The sequence below is a fragment of the Ursus americanus genome, chromosome 8 (genome assembly GCF_024610735.1).
Source record: "Ursus americanus isolate L20-20 chromosome 8, mUrsAme1.1.p, whole genome shotgun sequence".
In the NCBI taxonomy this organism is placed as follows: domain Eukaryota; kingdom Metazoa; phylum Chordata; class Mammalia; order Carnivora; family Ursidae; genus Ursus; species Ursus americanus.
In genome coordinates this window covers 27,221,950-27,239,985 of record NC_142134.1, presented here as the reverse complement: position 1 = coordinate 27,239,985, position 18,036 = coordinate 27,221,950, and the positions used below count along the sequence as shown (strand labels likewise).

The 18,036-nt window shown below is 37.2% G+C and overlaps 1 protein-coding gene across 1 annotated transcript; it reads left to right on the top strand.

Moving 5' to 3' along the window:
• Window positions 1–225: 225 nt before the first annotated feature.
• Window positions 226–16,626, top strand: ALB (albumin). The gene is made up of 15 exons (XM_045789461.2): window positions 226–352; window positions 1,242–1,299; window positions 2,295–2,427; window positions 3,775–3,986; window positions 4,563–4,695; window positions 5,205–5,302; window positions 7,528–7,657; window positions 8,566–8,780; window positions 9,955–10,087; window positions 11,264–11,361; window positions 12,470–12,608; window positions 13,184–13,407; window positions 14,838–14,970; window positions 15,586–15,652; window positions 16,457–16,626. The coding sequence occupies exons 1-14, from the start codon at window positions 274–276 to the stop codon at window positions 15,625–15,627; spliced, it is 1,827 nt and encodes a 608-aa protein (XP_045645417.1). The 5' UTR covers window positions 226–273; the 3' UTR covers window positions 15,628–15,652; window positions 16,457–16,626.
• The last annotated feature ends 1,410 nt before the right edge of the window (window positions 16,627–18,036 follow it).

Below are 18,036 nucleotides of genomic sequence, written 5' to 3'. Positions count from 1 at the left end.
TGTAAAATTTGATAAGATGTTTTACATAACTAATGAATTGACAAGGTCTTGTGGAGAAAACAGTTCCAGATGGCAAACATACGCAATGGATTTAGTCAAACAATTTTTTTGGCAAGAATAATATGAATTTTGTAATCAGTCGGGGTCCAATGAAATACAAAGATGAGTCTGGTTAATAATCTACAATTATTGGTTAAAGAAGTATATTAGTGCGAATTTCCCTCTGTTCGTCCTACCTTTTCTCTTCTATCAACCCCACAAGCATTTGGCAAAATGAAGTGGGTAACTTTTATTTCCCTCCTCTTTCTCTTTAGCTCTGCTTATTCCAGGGGCGTGACTCGTCGAGAAGCACGTAAGAATTCTATTTTCCTATTGTTCAACTTTTACTTTATTTTCCTAGTAAGAGAAAATTTTAGAAAACCCTGCATCTTGAAGGAAGTGTTTTCTTTTAGCATTTATTTCTAGATAGTGATGATTTTTGTATTTGTGATCCCTCAAGAAATTTTTTTTAAAGATTTTATTTATTTGTTTGAAAGAGACAGAGAGAGAGAGAGAGAGCCCCAGCGGGGGGCAGGCAGAGGGAGAAGGAAAAACAGACTCCCCACTGAGCAGCCCGGGACCCTGGGATCATGACCTGAGCTGGTGGCAGAGGCTTAACTGACTGAGCCACCCAGGCGTTCAGGAAGTTATCTTATTAATATATTTCTAACATTCTAGGTGAAAAAAAAAAGGTGAGAATTGTTTAGTAGCTGTAACTTCCTTCTGCACTTGAAGGAACTTAAGCAGAGTGACTTAAACTTCACCGAATATAGTTGATGTTAGAATTCATAGCTCTACATTCCCAAAAGCTATTGCCCCTTGATTTATAAATAAACAAAAACCTATGGTGTTAATCTTATAAATAGAACTTGTATTTATATTTTTTATTTCAGACTGTCCTCTCAGAAGCTGTTAATAGACACCACAAGAGCATTAGATCTTATCCAAGTTAGAATATAAAGCTATAAGTATTTAATGACTTTTCAAATAGTATCATGGTGATTGAATAACTCGTCTGTTTTAATGCAGAAGAAATAGTTCAGCATCATCCCAAGATTTTCTGTAGGGATCCAAGGCCAATATTTTGGAGCAAATGAATACCCAAGTCACGTGGAGAGAAACACAAAAAGTAACATCATAACTAAGTTGTTTCCTTTAGAATGTAAACAAATCGGTTTTGTTTTTTCTTTTTTCCTCTGCAGAACAGAGTGAGATTGCACATCGATACAATGATTTGGGAGAAGAACATTTCAGAGGCCTGTAAGTTAAAATCCAGAACAGTCAAATTTAATGTTTCTAATAGTCTGGGTTATTACTCTGAAGTTCTTATATTCCCCTGTCATCAGAGTCTGGTTTCTAGAACCATCCTATCCAATAGAATTTTCTGCATTGATGGAAATATTCTATATCAGTGCGGTTCAATATGGTAGCCACTGACCACAGGTGGTTTCTGGCTACCGTATTGAACAGTGTAGTTCTGGAACTCTTCCATAACCTGCATGGTGAGAGAGACTTGAATATATGGTTCCTTTTGCAGCTCACTTACTGAATTCCTTTACTAGCGAATAGCTCTGTGGTTTCTTGACAGCATTTTAATACTTTTTAATCTAGTACAAAATGAGAAAACGGTTTCCTTTTTAAATGTCAATCTCATGCTACTGCCTGATTAAATGAGAGGTGTGTGTGGTTTTTGTTTTTTTGTTTTAAATAGTCAGAGAGCCTATATAATGTCCCTAGTCTTAATAATTAGATTCATTTAGAATACATTTCACCTGCCTGCTCTATGTTTGTGCATCTCCTGACACATGCACACATGTATTTAAAATGTGTTTAAACTCTTTGCCCAAAAAGCCACATATGCCTGGTTAAGCTTTAGATGACAGCGGATGTGAATAAACTTTCTGGCTGATAGTGAGGTGTATAAAATATGGAACATATATAGACACAGTTTGCTGTCCAGCATAGCAAGCTACTTTATGTTAACATTTCACCTTGTTACATTTTTCTTTTTTAAAAAAGATTTTATTTATTTATTTATTTATTTATTTATTTATTTATTTATTTGAGACAGAGAGAGAGAGCACAGGGAGAGGGAGGAGTAGAGGGAGGGAGAAGCAGACTCCCGATGAGCAAGGAGCCCAATGCAGGGCTCAACTCCAGGACCCTGGGATCATGACCTGAGCTGAAGGCAGACGCTTAACCGGCTGAGCCGCCCAGATGCCCCAACTTACATTTTTCTATGTCCTTTGTTTCAGGGTGCTGGTTGCCTTTTCTCAGTATCTCCAGCAGTGCCCATTTGAAGATCATGTGAAATTAGCAAAGGAAGTGACTGAGTTTGCAAAAGGTTGTGCTGCTGACCAGTCAGGGGCTGACTGTGACAAATCCCTTGTAAGTACATTCTGATTTTGAGAACTATTTCTTCTTCCTGTAAGTAATCCTAATATTTCAAAGGAAAAACAATCCCACTTTTGTTTCCTCAATTGTTAATTCATGAGCAAGTCTCAAAAGTGGGGATAGCCATCGTTTCTTCTGTGACAGAAATGTTCTAGCTATACCCACATTTTTAAAAACATTTCTGTATGAAGACTACACACAACAGTTACAATGTATTTAAATGGAAATTTGTGATTTGGAAAAGTCTCTTTTTAAAATTTGAGGTTTGATTTCTTTTCATGGAAGCTAACAGTGAGAGCACAGTTTTCATCTTCCGGAGACACTCATCTGATTTCTGTGTTGATTTTGGTTCTTAGGTAAAATAATAGTACAGTTATATAGTCCTCATTTTAGGGATAGTTACATTTTTACATAGAATAAAAAATCAGGGCGTTTATTCATTTTGAAAGACTTTCAACTTTTGGTATTTCTACATAGGTTTTCAATTCAGGGAGAGGTTTATGTTTCTCTCACCACTCAACCTGTATATGTATACCTTTCCGGGGCAAGGCCAGTCTTTATTTATCACTGAAACCTTTCCCCCTCTTATTTCTTTCTCTCTATGTATCTCTCCATCAAGGTAAAATCAGTACTTTAACTCGATATTTTTAACACAGAGTTATGGCTGTAAATATGAATTTTTAAAAATGTATTTTTCAGAAAAAAAGTATTAATAAGTTCTGTCTTCAGCAGTATATTTTCCCTGAAGATCCAATTGCTTTCATAATAAAAATTAATGGGGACAGAAACAATACACTGGAACAAACGTGTTTTGAGGCAAATGTTTCTAGAATAAAAAAAGATCTATATTTTAACGTAATAATTAATATACAGTAAATTGTGTTACTCCTCAGTTTTTGAATGGTATCTACTTAAAAGGTGGACCTTTCGGAAAGAAGAAGATCAAATGAGAAACTATCTGAATATTTTCTTCCCTAACATGAATTCACCTGCTTGCTACTTAGAGGATTATTTTCCCTTGATTTTTTTTTTTTTTTTTTTTTTTTTTTTTTATCAGCTCTCCTAGCCCGTAGCGTTAGGTAGAAATAGGAGCCGTGTTCATTCCTTCGGGTCGCTCTTCTGTTGTACCCACCCCAAGTAGTTGGGTGATGGTCAAGTCTTACGAAAATCCCATAGATGGTCAAATCAAGGCAAACGCTCTAAATCTGAGAAAAAAAAGTGTATGTGTACATGATGTCCTAACTAAGGTTTACCGATGCTTTCAATTTTTTATACTGTTCTTTGGGTACAAAGAAAATAAAATCCCTCCCGGTGACCTGAAGCCTGCTCTCTCCCATCCAGCACACTCTCTTCGGAGACAAACTGTGTACAGTTGCTTCTCTTCGTGAGAAGTACGGCGAGCTGGCTGACTGCTGCGAGAAACAAGAGCCCGAGAGAAATGAGTGCTTCCTGAAGCACAAGGACGATAACCCCGGCTTCCCTCCGCTGGTGACCCCGGAGCCTGATGCCCTGTGCGCCGCCTTTCAGGAAAACGAACAGAGGTTTTTGGGAAAGTAAGTCGTCAGATTTTTACACTTCGAAATGAAAAATTATGAAAAAGGTCGAGGCTTATTTTAACCATTACTACAATAAAAATTATTCTCCACATTAAGGCTTAGAAGCTTTTGTTCTAATGACAATTTTCAAAGCAGTCATAATATTTGATACTACAAAATTCTCCATGATGGAAAAAATTGGATCAAAGATCTTTCGGAGTTCATTGAAACAGGACGTGATCTGCATAAACAACAAAACAGATTGGCCTGTGTTAAAATATTATGAAGATATGTATTTAGTTATTCTCAGAATTGATTTCATTTTAGTCAAAAACATTGCATCACCGAAGTTTAACTATTTTATACCTATGTGTGTGTATATGTGTATGCATATATATATAACTTATACATATGTATGTACATAATTTATATATAGAATTCAACCTGTCACTGACTTACAGAATGGCAAAGCAAGGTCATCGTGTGCAAATTGAGATTAACTGGTAAATTTGATGAGAATGTTGATTACAATTGTTCCCATACCACTGTTTGCTATAGAAAAATGACTACTTATTTTTCTTTTTAAAAATGTAGATACCTGTATGAAGTTGCCAGAAGACATCCTTACTTTTATGCCCCAGAACTGCTTTACTATGCTCAACAATATAAAGGAGTTTTTGCAGAATGCTGCCAAGCTGCTGATAAGGCTGCCTGCCTGACACCCAAGGTATTCCCCAGAAGACTAGCAGGACCAATCCATAACCAACCTCAGACTTTGAGCATCTTATGGCTAGATTTAGGGAATACGCATCTCTGATACAAACTTCTTTACGTGGTCAAAAAAGCTTTCCTCCCTCTTCTAGGGAGTTCAGTGATGTTGTGAGAGTTGGTGGAGGAGGGGTTGAGATAAATTATATGCAAAATTAAGAAGTCAGCAAAGTTATATTTTCTGGTATACTAATGGACTCTGTTCCACATTTCCTGTCAGCTCCCTTTTCCCTGGCGATGCTGCCATTCTGGTTCTTAATCACCTAGAGTCTTCCAGTAGGACCGGACTGATTTTTGCTCCTCCTGGGCATAGAAAAATAATTATTTGCCAATAGTGAGCCCTTGGGAATTTAGGTGTAAATTATTTCTTTAAAATTTAATTTGGCACAGTCTCATCTGAACTTATAAAGGGGTGTTTTGTGTAGAATTTCCTTTTCTAATTTTTCCAAAATCATTTCTTTTTTGCAGATTGATGCTCTGAGGGAAAAAGTACTGGTTTCATCTGCCAGAGAAAGATTCAAGTGTGCCAGCCTCCAGAAGTTCGGAGATAGAGCCTTCAAAGCATGGTATTTTAAACTTTGTTTGAATCTTTATAATGATGTAAATGGTTATGGTTCAGTTGACAAAAATGTACATTTCTTTTTTTTTAATGTTTTTTTATTATATTATGTTAGTCACCATACAGTACATCCCTGGTTTCTGATGTAAAGTTTGATGATTCATTAGTTGCATATAACACCCAGGGCACCATGCAATACGTGCCCTCCTTACTACCCATCACCAGCCTATCCCATTCCCCCACCCCCCTCCCCTCTGAAGCCCTCAGTTTGTTTCTCAGAGTCCATAGTCTCTCATGCTTCATTCCCCCTTCTGATGACCCCCCCTTTCTTTATCTCTTTCTTCCCCTACCAATCTTCCTAGTTCTTATGTTCCACAGATGAGAGACATCATATGATAATTGTCTTTCTCTGCTTGACATATTTCACTTAGCATTATCTCCTCCAGTGCTGTCCATGTTGCAGCAAATGTTGAGAACTCGTTCTTTCTGATAGCTGAGTAATATTCCATTGTATATATGGATCACATCTTCTTAATCCAGTCATCTGTTGAAGGGCATCTCGGTTCCTTCCACGATTTAGCTATTGTGGACAATGCTGCTATGAACATTGGGGTGCATATGGCCCTTCTCTTCATATGTCTGTATCTTTGGGGTAAATACCCAGTATTGCAATGGCTGGGTCATAGGGTAGCTCACTTTTTAACTTTTTAAGGGACCTCCACACTGTTTTCCAGAGTGGCTGCACCAACCTGCATTCCCACCAACAATGTAGGAGGGATCCCCTTTCTCCACATCCTCTCCAGCAATTGTTTTTTCTTGCCTTGTCAATTTTTGCCATTCTAACTGGCGTAAGGTGGTATCTTAGTGTGGTTTTGATTTGAATTTCCCTGATGGCTAATGATTTTGAACATTTTTTCATGTGTCTGTTAGCCACAAAAATGTACATTTCTATGGCATTTTATGTGGTGCTTTCGCATGCATCTTTCTAGTTGTTTAAAAGGTAGAAATTTAACAGTGGTGAGAATCAGAACATCAGTGATAATTCCTCATTATTTTTAATCATATTTTTTCTAAGTAGTCAAAGAATTTAGAGGGTATCTTTTTTTGTCTAGGACAGGTATTTAAACTCCCACATATTTAGAAAAACTAAGGACCTTATTCTAATGATCCACTCTTTTTATAGAGCAGTTGTCAGGGTCTTCTACTTAATTTTATCCCCCCAGACAACACTAATTATCTGGAAATGTTTGTCCTTTTATGTTCTGATAATTAAATTTAGCCATCAGGGTTAGTTCTCATTTTCTCATAGCTCTAGCTCTGTTGTTAATCTCTTGGTTTTGTCTGGGTCTCTGTTTTTATATTTCTTAGCTGGTTCTAGGAGCATCCTTCAATTTTCTAAGCCAAGAAAAATCCTCTCCCTCATCCCTCACTTGCTAGTCAACAATGAATCAACAGCAACAGGAGATAAAATGAAAATAATACACATCCTGCAAGCTCTCTAGAAACCATCGTTGGAGTGATCTTTGCCTGCCATCCCTACCCCCTACACTACCACCAAGATCAACTAACTAAATCAGTAAACAAAACAACCCCAACATGAAATAATATGCAGTTAAACAGGCTGTTGATTGGTCTGGGGGGAGAAGAAGCTTTAATCCGATTTAGAAGATGCTGATGTGATTTGGAAAAGCATGTGGATATTAGCCTCTTCCATGTTGTCAGAAAGCTTAGACGTGCTGGATCAATGTCTTGGTTCCAGTTTATAAAATGCTCTCCTACGGATTAACCTAATTTAATCCTCACATCAGTCCTTTAGTTTAGCAAGCTTTTGTGACCGTATAGAGGCCAAGGTTCAGAGAGGCTAAGTAATTTGCCTAGTGTCCCACTGCTAATGAGTGATAAAGCCAGATCTAGAAGCCAGGTCTGGGCTCCAAACCTGATGATTCTCCACATCTTTTAGAATCTCACTTTGATTTCCACTTTTATGAATCACTGGACTTCTATCCACCACACACACTCTTACAATGGCTAATTCTGCCCTAAGGAAACATTTTGCCCTCAGGTAACCATGTGGTTCAGAACCAGCATTCGAATAAGAACAAATGAATTTTACAGATTATATCTATATGCTATTTTGTCCAGAATTCTCTTGTTTTGAGTAGTATTTTCCTAATGCTTTCGCATAAGATACTGCATGTTAATAGTATTTTCATGGGGGAATTTTCTTTTTAGGTCAGTAGCTCGCCTGAGCCAGAGATTCCCCAAAGCTGACTTTGCAGAGGTTTCCAAGGTGGTGACAGATCTTACCAAAGTCCACAAGGAATGCTGCCACGGTGACCTGCTTGAATGTGCAGATGACAGGGTAAAGAATCCACAGTATGCTCTTTAGTAACTGACACGCTTCAGTTGGTAGGATGAATTTGCTTAGTATTATCCGTGAAGCCAACAGTGAGTTGAGATTGTTTTCTATGCCTAATCTGCTCAATTCTTTCCCTTCCTTGTGGTACTTTTTTTAACCTGGCTATCCCACTCACTAAATGGTCTGACAAACACATTCATTATTTTGTAACCCTTTCAGTCATGTTGTGAGGACAAAGGCTTACACGGAAGTAGGACAGCTGCTACAAAGGGAGATTTCTAAGAAGACATTTTTGGGAGGTGGGTGGAGTGGGAGAAGGGCTACTACCTGAAGAGATCTTCAGAAATTAGGTAATTTTCCTCCCTTTATATTCTCTCTTAGTTAACCATCTGTGTTAACTATACAAATAGTTAGCATGATATCACTTTTCTGTAAACTTAAAAATATGACCAAATACCAGCATCTTAATCTCTCAGAATACTTTCTGGAAAATTTAAGGCAAAGATTTCACGTGTGTAAGTAGGGCCCATGACTATGGTCTTGACTAATTTTTCAAAGATCTCTCACATTTTATTTAGTTATTTGGTTTCAAAATGCCTGAGGGGACTCTTTGGAAAAATAGTACTGAGTTTTAATTTAGAAACTTAAATGCCTTGACAGTCGAAGTATAAAATTAATAGTAACTGAGATGGGCCCCTGTTACTGACCAGTCTTTTGTAATTAAGTGGAAATATTTTAGTAGTTCTGAGGCTCTGTTCTTAGGAACATGGACTGAGGTATTTATAGAAGTCATGATGGTATGTGTATGGTCTTAAATACAATAAACATATTTTACCAACATAATAAAGGTCTGGGGAGAAAGTGCAGTGATGTCAATTTACATTGAAAATTTTTTGTCAACTTGCTTATAGGCGGATCTGGCCAAGTATATGTGTGAAAATCAGGATTCAATCTCCAGTAAACTGAAGGAATGCTGTGATAAGCCTGTGTTGGAAAAATCCCAGTGCCTCTCTGAAGTGGAAAGAGATGAGTTGCCTGGTGACCTGCCCCCGTTAGCTGCTGATTTTGTTGAAGATAAGGAGGTTTGCAAAAACTATCAGGAGGCAAAAGATGTGTTCCTTGGCACGTAAGTGGATAAGGAATAATCCTTCTATAGCTTTTATATGGCCTCAGGATTCGAGAAGATAAACTAGGCTTTCCTTTGACATTGTTACAATTTCCATGTTGTCTACAATGTTTCTTTATTCTTCCCTCTCCTAGCTTTTAAATTTTGGGGGAAAAATTAATTAGTTTTAAAAAATTATTATAAGTTAATACATGCTTATGGCAAAAACTCAATCAGTAGAGAAGATACTAGAGAAGAGAAGAAATAAAATTTTCCATCTTTATTACAACCCCATTCATTTTCTCCTTAGGGATATTTCTGGAAATACCTCTAGGAACATTTTGTGTATACATAAATTATATACATAGTATTCATTTATTTATTAATTCAAAGAGTATTTCTTGAACTTACTACAATAGATATGTGTGAATATACATAGTACATTTAATATCTCTGTATTTCTGTATCTATCTATCTACCTAACATTTATCTATTTATATAAGGAAGTATAAGAGGAAGTATGCAGTCTGCTACCAGGTGCTTTATATTTGGTTGAACAGACCAGAAGTACAGTAGCATGGCAGGGCAGTATGAAATTTAGTGACTAAATGATTATATATAGTCAGTAAGTGTGGTGATAAACTTTGCATTTTTATTGTTGGATTATAATAGTGTAATGTGTACTAATACATTTTACACAATTGTGTACCCTTCAATATTTCACTCATACAAAGATGAAAAAGAACAATTTATGAATATGTCTCTATTTATCTATCAGAACCCCTTTGGGGTATAGTCCAAATTATAAAAAGTATACATAATAATAATAGGTGTCACTCAGCAAACCTTTACTATGTGCCCGACAGTGTGTGCTTTGCATAGATTATGTCATGTATTTCCCACAACCCATTTTATGAGATAAGTACTGTTATTACCCACATTGAACAGAGAAGGCCACTAAGGCTGTGATGGTTTTAATAAGTTGCTCAAGGTGATATAGTAAACTAAGTGGCAGAGGCAGGATTCGAATGCAAGTAGCTTTAATTCTGAACTGCAACCCCTTAGCCACTAAGCTTCCCTGCATGGGGTCTAGTCAAATTCAGACCTTTGGGATAGGAGTTACTCTTGAGGTGAGTTATGTGGTCTTTCTTGCTCATTTGTCCAATGCAATCCATTTTATTTTCATCTGAATTAGGTTTTTGTATGAATACTCAAGAAGGCACCCTGAGTACTCTGTCTCTTTGCTGTTGAGACTTGCCAAGGAATATGAAGCCACTCTGGAGAAGTGCTGTGCCACCGATGACCCTCCCACGTGCTACAGCAAAGTGGTAGGTTTCTCAAAGGGCAACAATGTAGCGCTCCGGCTGCGGATCCACAATAACGAGAAAGGAAAGTAATCCAAGAAGGTGAATTGCTACATAGTGCAATTTAGATCTTTTTTTGACATGGTTTCATTTCAGTGCCCTTAAACATTACAGCTTTAAATGGAATGGTTAATAAGACCTAGAATAGCCTAGAAAAGAAAGATCTGAAGGGAGCACTCTCTAATTTCACAGAATCTTGACCATGCTTTCTCTCTTTTTTACACTCCTAAGGACAAAACAAGATAAATTGAAATGTTAGTTAAGAGACTTAACTTAGGTATAAAGTTAACTGGATTCCAAGATTTATCAAATATCAAGAATTAGCATCTTAAGGAAGATTGTGAAATCTATTCATTTAGAATATTTTCCAATATTGGGGAAAAAGTGTAGGAATTGTTTTACAAGACATTAAATAAGGCGAGGAAACCTTGAGGATTTTTGCCATACTTAGCTATGCTTTAAGAGGATTTTTAACATGTTTAAGATATTTAACACTCCTGGCATATATAGTGGTTTCCAAACTTCAGAATCACAGGAAAGTCATTCTTTCCTCTATCAAGAACCTACTGTATGCTGGGCACCATACTGGAGCTGATGACCAAGGTAAAATCTCTAATCTCAGGGAGCTCAGAATCCAGCTGGAGAAATGGCTTAATAATAATGATATAGTCATAGTCATTATTTATTAAGCTTTTATTATCTGCCAGGCACTGTTTTAATTTCATTAGCTTCAGGTGGTTTGTAGAACAATTCTTGAGGTGAATACCATCTTTATCCCCATTTTCTTTCTTTCTTTTTCTTTTCTCCCTTCTTTTTTGTTAATCCCCATTTTAGTGGTAAGGGTTCTGAAGCTTGGAGATAAGAGGTATAATTACACAATTAGAAAATGGGTCAGATGGCCCGGCTTAAACACCAGCAGTCGCACACTGGAGCCTGAGTAGTCTTAATCTCTTACACTACACACCCTCACCAAATAAAATAAACAGTTTGGACATATCGCGATAGCTTTGGCATCAAAGATCTAATTACATGACTTTGGGCAGAAGGGAAGAAGGATCTCATTCTGCCTAGAGCGGTGAAAAAGAACCTGCATGCGGCCCTCAGGTGGAGATCCATCGACACAATGCTTTTATCTTTCAGCTTGATGAATTTAAACCTCTCGTGGAAGAGCCTCAGAATTTAGTCAAATCAAACTGCGAACTTTTTGAAAAACTTGGAGAGTATGCCTTCCAAAATGCGTAAGTATTTTAGTTTATCAGCTGATTTTTTTCTTGATCAATTTGTAATTATTTAAGACTTAATATATATACCACCTATCATTGAAATTTGAATCATGAAAATACAGTATATACTTTTAATCTCCCTCCATCAAGAAAGACTAGAGAGGGTGAGATAAGATGGTTAATGGGATGGAGAGTCCTATATTTGAGTGCAGTTTAAAAAAATTGGCCTCTTGAGATTGGAAAGGAAAATAGCAAATCGTGGAATGTAGGAACTGAGGATGCCCCTTGAAGGCTAAGGAATAGCTTATGGGCAAACAAAATGCAGCAGTGCTTTAAAAGGAGGAAATGGTAGGCTTTGAATAATAGTAGCTCAAGAAGTAATATATAAGCTGATGGACTAATGTCCTGATCCACATAGAGCCTTATCTATGGAGGTAAAGACAAGAGACACATCATTCAGTAGATATTTATTGTTTGGTTTACATATGTTAGCACTCTTCTGACTATGGGTGCTAGGGATAACAACAGTGAATCAGATATCTTCTCTTTCTTTGAGTAGATTGCAGTCATACATGACTTTCAGTGGTGATTAGAATTCTTAGTAAGTGGTTATTATGTGCTAGATACCATGCCAGGTTGATTGCATACTTTATTCTAATTTAATACTTGCACCATCCCTATGTGTCAGATATGATTTTTCCCACTTTATAGATGAGAAAACTTATACATACCTTTCAAATTTAGCATGGTGCTGATATATATTAAGAGCTCAGTAGGTGACTAACATAATATAATAAAAAATATTATTAAAAATAATTTTAAAAAAGAACTCAGTAGGTTTTATGGAAAGAAAGAAGCAATAAATAAATGTATTAATATTACTGAATTATAATATGTCACTTTTCTAAGATGATACAGCACAGGTGGAAACAAAGATAAGCTTAACTAGTTACTCAGGACAAGGTCTTCCCCCATACTATTCAATCAACCCAGAAAGAAAGATGATTTTATGGATGGAAAGTCATTTTAGCTAATTTTGCCTAAGTGTTCTCTGCTTGACCTCCTATGTTAGAGAAAGACAGTTTCTTGCCCGGCTGAAAACACATGAACTATTTTGTTACAGGCTCTTAGTTCGTTACACCAAGAAAGTACCCCAAGTGTCAACTCCAACTCTTGTGGAGGTCTCAAGAAAACTAGGAAAAGTGGGCACCAAATGTTGTAAGAAACCTGAATCAGAAAGAATGTCCTGTGCTGAAGACTATGTGAGTCTTTTAAGTATAATAAGTTAATAATGATGAATTTTTGCCTTTAGATATGGACAAAGCTAACTTTCAGAAACAGGGGGGAACCAACATATATGTGCATGCATGTGTGTGTATATTTGGTAGTGGCAGCCAGGACTTGGTCACCTCTATTATCCTTAATGAGGATTTGTATGATGATAAATGATAAATTCACAAAAATTCCATGAGTTTTCAATATTTCATCCTGGCATTTAAAAATTTTCATATTCTTTGGGGTCTTTTAAAAATATGTACCCATATAAGACTGTTTCCTTCCCGCTCCAATACATATCTCAGGACTCATGTCAAATTATTTCAACCAATTATTTTCTCAAGTGAATTATTATTAAAATGTAGACATAAAGAGAAAATACTTTAAAAAGTCCCTTATTGTCTGGAGTTCTAAACTGAAGCAAATCTCTTCCTCAAATCAACCTTGGATTCGATATTGCTAGTTAAAAATAGCACTTCTTTTGGTCCACTGGAATGTAGGAGTTCATGGAAAACTTTTATTATGCTTCTTTTGAGTGTCTGCTCTCCCACCTGTTCTTTAGCTGTCCGTGGTCCTGAACCGGTTGTGCGTGTTGCACGAGAAGACCCCAGTGAGCGAGAGAGTCACCAAATGCTGCACGGAGTCCTTGGTGAACAGACGACCATGCTTTTCTGCTCTGGAAGTCGATGAGACCTATGTTCCCAAAGAGTTTAATGCTGAAACATTCACTTTCCATGCAGATTTATGTACACTTCCTGAGGCTGAGAAACAAGCCAAGAAACAATCGTGAGTAGTATTTCATTATTGTAAGTGTTTAGAGTCTTGAGAGTGAGAATTGTAAATTGAAATGTGTCACTTTTTCTGACATAGTGATTATATTCTTTAGAAAATAGTATTTAAATATTGGTCTTAGGAAGCTGATAAAAATGTCAACAATAAAATGGATAGCTTTTTGTTTTCTTAGCAAAAAAACTCTATATTGGAATCTTGCCTACAAATCATTCAGAATAATCTTGTGGATAAAAGCTACAGTGGAATAATGTCTTAAGACAAGTCCAGTAGAAAAAGATGAATAATTAACTGATGCATTTGTACAAAGAGCAAATTAGTTAGTAGAAATCATAGGAGAATTTATTTCTAGGCATGAATGGTTATTTTAAGTTTGTTTTATGGCAACCCACAGGCAAGGCAAATCTTCAACATATAACTTTTGAGAATGCGACTTGGGTAAAAAATATATAGAAAAATGAGTTCTGAGGCTTTATACCCTATTGCTGTCACAGGGGTTAGAAGTACATGAAATTTAGCACCATAAAGTTATCATCTCGGGGGTTCTAATCATAGCCATAGACTTATGAGTAACATCGCAAAACCCTTCTCTCTCTAGCACTGTTATCTCTGTGGATGTCAATGAAAGAGAACCACCAGCTCCCCTAAGTTTGGGTGGTTTTATTACCTATGGCCTCCCCAGTATTAACTGAAGGGGTAAATTTCACAGACCAAATATAAAGACTCTCAGATTAGAAACTTTTTAAATGGAGTCCAACAAGATAATTACGCTTTTAAGGATCAGTTTTAGCTCTTAAATCACTAGCAAATTCAATTCAATATGACATAACTCTTTTTTTTTCTTTTTAATACAGTATAACCTCTAAAATCTGAATAATGTATAAATGCAATGACATATCCTTTCCAGAGACTTACTGAAAAGAGGTCTATTGCTTTATTGAGATTTATTGATACTATAGATATTGAACAATTTACATTGATTATCTCATTCGATCCTTCCACCAACCCTATGAAGGTGGCTTTTATTCTCCTCCTTATGCAAATGAGAATATTAAAGCTTATAGTGGTAAGCCTGGGCCACAGCTCAGAGTTGCCTGGCTCCAAGACTTATAATCTTAAACAATAATACAGCTGTCCTTACCATCTCCATTTTTCTTTTTCCTTTTTTAAAAAAATTGATGTGTAGTTGACACGCAATGTTACATTACTTTCAGGTGTACAACAGTGATTTGACAAGTCTATACATTATGGTGTGCTCACCACAAGTGTAGCTACCATCTGTCACCATTCAGTGCTATTACAGTACCACTGACTATATTCCCTACGCTGTGCCTTTTAATCCCACGGTTTACTCATTCCATTACTTTCTTTATGTAAGTAAACTTATTTCTGATTTTTGTTGTTGTTTTGTTTTCATTCAAATGCAGTGCACTTGTTGAGCTGTTGAAACACAAGCCCAAGGCAACTGAGGAACAACTGAAAACTGTTATGGGGGATTTTGGAGCCTTTGTAGATAAGTGCTGCGCAGCTGAAAACAAAGAGGGCTGCTTTGCCGAGGAGGTACTGGAGTCTCTTCATTGCAATATGGCTAATTTCCTTTCTCGTTGCATTTGATCTGGCCGGGGCTTAGGTGTTTATATATCTGAAGGACACTCTGTACACTCAGGACCAGAATCTTATTCCACATACAATTATCTGACAAAATTACTTAAATGGCCCTCATTTTTAATCTCCTGCTGCACAGGAACATATTAGTAAATGTTCGTAGTATTTTTTCTGTTTCCAAAGTTATGATGTATATGAATATAGATAGAAGTATTTGTAAGGCTCAAGTCTTTGAGCCAAAACATTAATTTATTGGCACATGTTCTTGAAAAATGCTGGTTTGTGATTGGGTTGAATCTGAGTTTGGTTTTGTAGATTAATGGGGGAAGTTTATATTTAATGTCTGAACCATTTAATATTCCCCCTATGACTTGAAGGTAATGTTTTTATTCCTTTGGGAACAATGGATGTCAGGAAGCTTCCTTGTAGAGATTCTAGTACTAAACTGGAATTAACGAATGCGATTCATGTAAAATTAGTTTGTAATCACAAATGGCTGTATAAATGTTAATTTTTATCCTAATGGTGATGCTAATATTTTCTCCAAATCTGTCATTTCTCTGTATTCAGGGCCCAAAACTTGTTGCCACAGCTCAAGCTGCCTTAGTCTAAAAGAACACCATCACAAGCATCTCAGGTAACTATACTTTGAATTTTTATTTTAAAAAAAGCAATTTTAATATTTACTATTAAAATAGCAAAGATTGACCAACCATTTACCAAGATCCATATAGACCAGTGCCAATCATGTTCTAAGATCTTTATATACATTGACTTATATATATACATATATAAAATATATATATTATATATAAACATATTTCACCCATTTTGGTTGTAGTATTTTGGGGGAAATTTAAAAAGAGAATATGGACTTTTTTAAAACAAATTGTCCAACTATTTTCTAGCATGAATTACCTTCATATTTTCCAAACTGACTATGAGGTCTGTCCCCACTACGAGGTTTTCACTTACTCTTTGCCCACCTGATAATACCTACATATTGTGTGTCCAAGTGAGGAAGCAACTTCGTATCTCCTGTAAATTTGATCTTTTCAAGATGTGATATGTTTTCATCCTAAATGGCAAGATTTACTTCTGAAAGGTCTAACTTTGAGAAGACACTTGTTTTGTTGGTAATTAATTTAGGTAAGAAGTAGGTGTTAAGCAAGTGACTCTGAGGAGTGATGATGAAAACCTTGGGACTTTGAAGCCTGAGGAACTGATGACATCAGAGACAAAGAGAGGACTTTACGGTATTATTGGTGTGTCCTCTCCCCCAACCCAACAGAAGAATTCAGAGTCCAGGACAGGCTGAAGGATTTTCTTTGGTGGAAATTGCAGGAATAACAATCCAAGCAATTCAACATTCATTTGAATAGATTTCAAACACTCATACAGTTTTATGAACAGTACTTATATTTGTCTTTTTGTCTTTCAGCCCCCCCTGAGAATAAGAGAAAGAAAGAGAAATGAAGACCTAGAGCTTATTCGTCTGTTTTTCTTTTCTGTTGGTGTAAAACCAACCCTCTGTCTAAAGAACACAAATTTCTTTAAACATTTTGCCTCTTTTCTCTGTGCTGTAATTAATAAAAAATGAAAAGAATCTAACATTATTGTCCAGGACTGTTATTTTTCCCAGATGTATTGCCATCCTGAAAAGTTTGTAGGTTTTGTGAATATCCCACTCTTCTCTCTTTTCCCACTTCAGTCTAGTTCTTCAGGGGCTAGTTGATTAAAAGAAACATTAATAATCTTCTGAGTTATGAATCGTAACCATTCAAAGGAATATTTTAACATTATGATAATTCTGAATAAAAGGATGAAAACTGATATAGGCTTTTCCTTACTACTAGGACGAAGAAATGTGAGGGACAAAGGGGATAGAGAGGATTTTAAGGATGGTTAATTGAACTGGGGAAAAGGAAAAAAAACCCCTGAGCCTTAAGAAAATGTAAGGCAGTTTAGGATGGCCGTACATGAACAGCGTAAGACGTTTAACCAGTTTGGAGAAGCATGGCTGGAGGGGGTGAGGAGATCATGAACAGTGTAAGACGTTTAACCAGTTTGGAGAAGCATGGCTGGAGGGGGTGAGGAGATCATGAACAGTGTAAGACGTTTAACCAGTTTGGAGAAGCATGGCTGGAGGGGGTGAGGAGATCTGGACAGTGTAAGACGTTTAACCAGTTTGGAGAAGCATGGCTGGAGGGGGTGAGGAGATCATGAACAGTGTAAGACGTTTAACCAGTTTGGAGAAGCATGGCTGGAGGGGGTGAGGAGATCTGGACAGTGTAAGACGTTTAACCAGTTTGGAGAAGCATGGCTGGAGGGGGTGAGGAGATCTGGACAGTGTAAGACGTTTAACCAGTTTGGAGAAGCATGGCTGGAGGGGGTGAGGAGATCTGGACAGTGTAAGACGTTTAACCAGTTTGGAGAAGCATGGCTGGAGGGGGTGAGGAGATCATGAACAGTGTAAGACGTTTAACCAGTTTGGAGAAGCATGGCTGGAGGGGGTGAGGAGATCATGAACAGTGTAAGACGTTTAACCAGTTTGGAGAAGCATGGCTGGAGGGGGTGAGGAGATCTGGACAGTGTAAGACGTTTAACCAGTTTGGAGAAGCATGGCTGGAGGGGGTGAGGAGATCTGGACAGTGTAAGACGTTTAACCAGTTTGGAGAAGCATGGCTGGAGGGGGTGAGGAGATCTGGACAGTGTAAGACGTTTAACCAGTTTGGAGAAGCATGGCTGGAGGGGGTGAGGAGATCATGAACAGTGTAAGACGTTTAACCAGTTTGGAGAAGCATGGCTGGAGGGGGTGAGGAGATCATGAACAGTGTAAGACGTTTAACCAGTTTGGAGAAGCATGGCTGGAGGGGGTGAGGAGATCTGGACAGTGTAAGACGTTTAACCAGTTTGGAGAAGCATGGCTGGAGGGGGTGAGGAGATCTGGACAGTGTAAGACGTTTAACCAGTTTGGAGAAGCATGGCTGGAGGGGGTGAGGAGATCTGGACAGTGTAAGA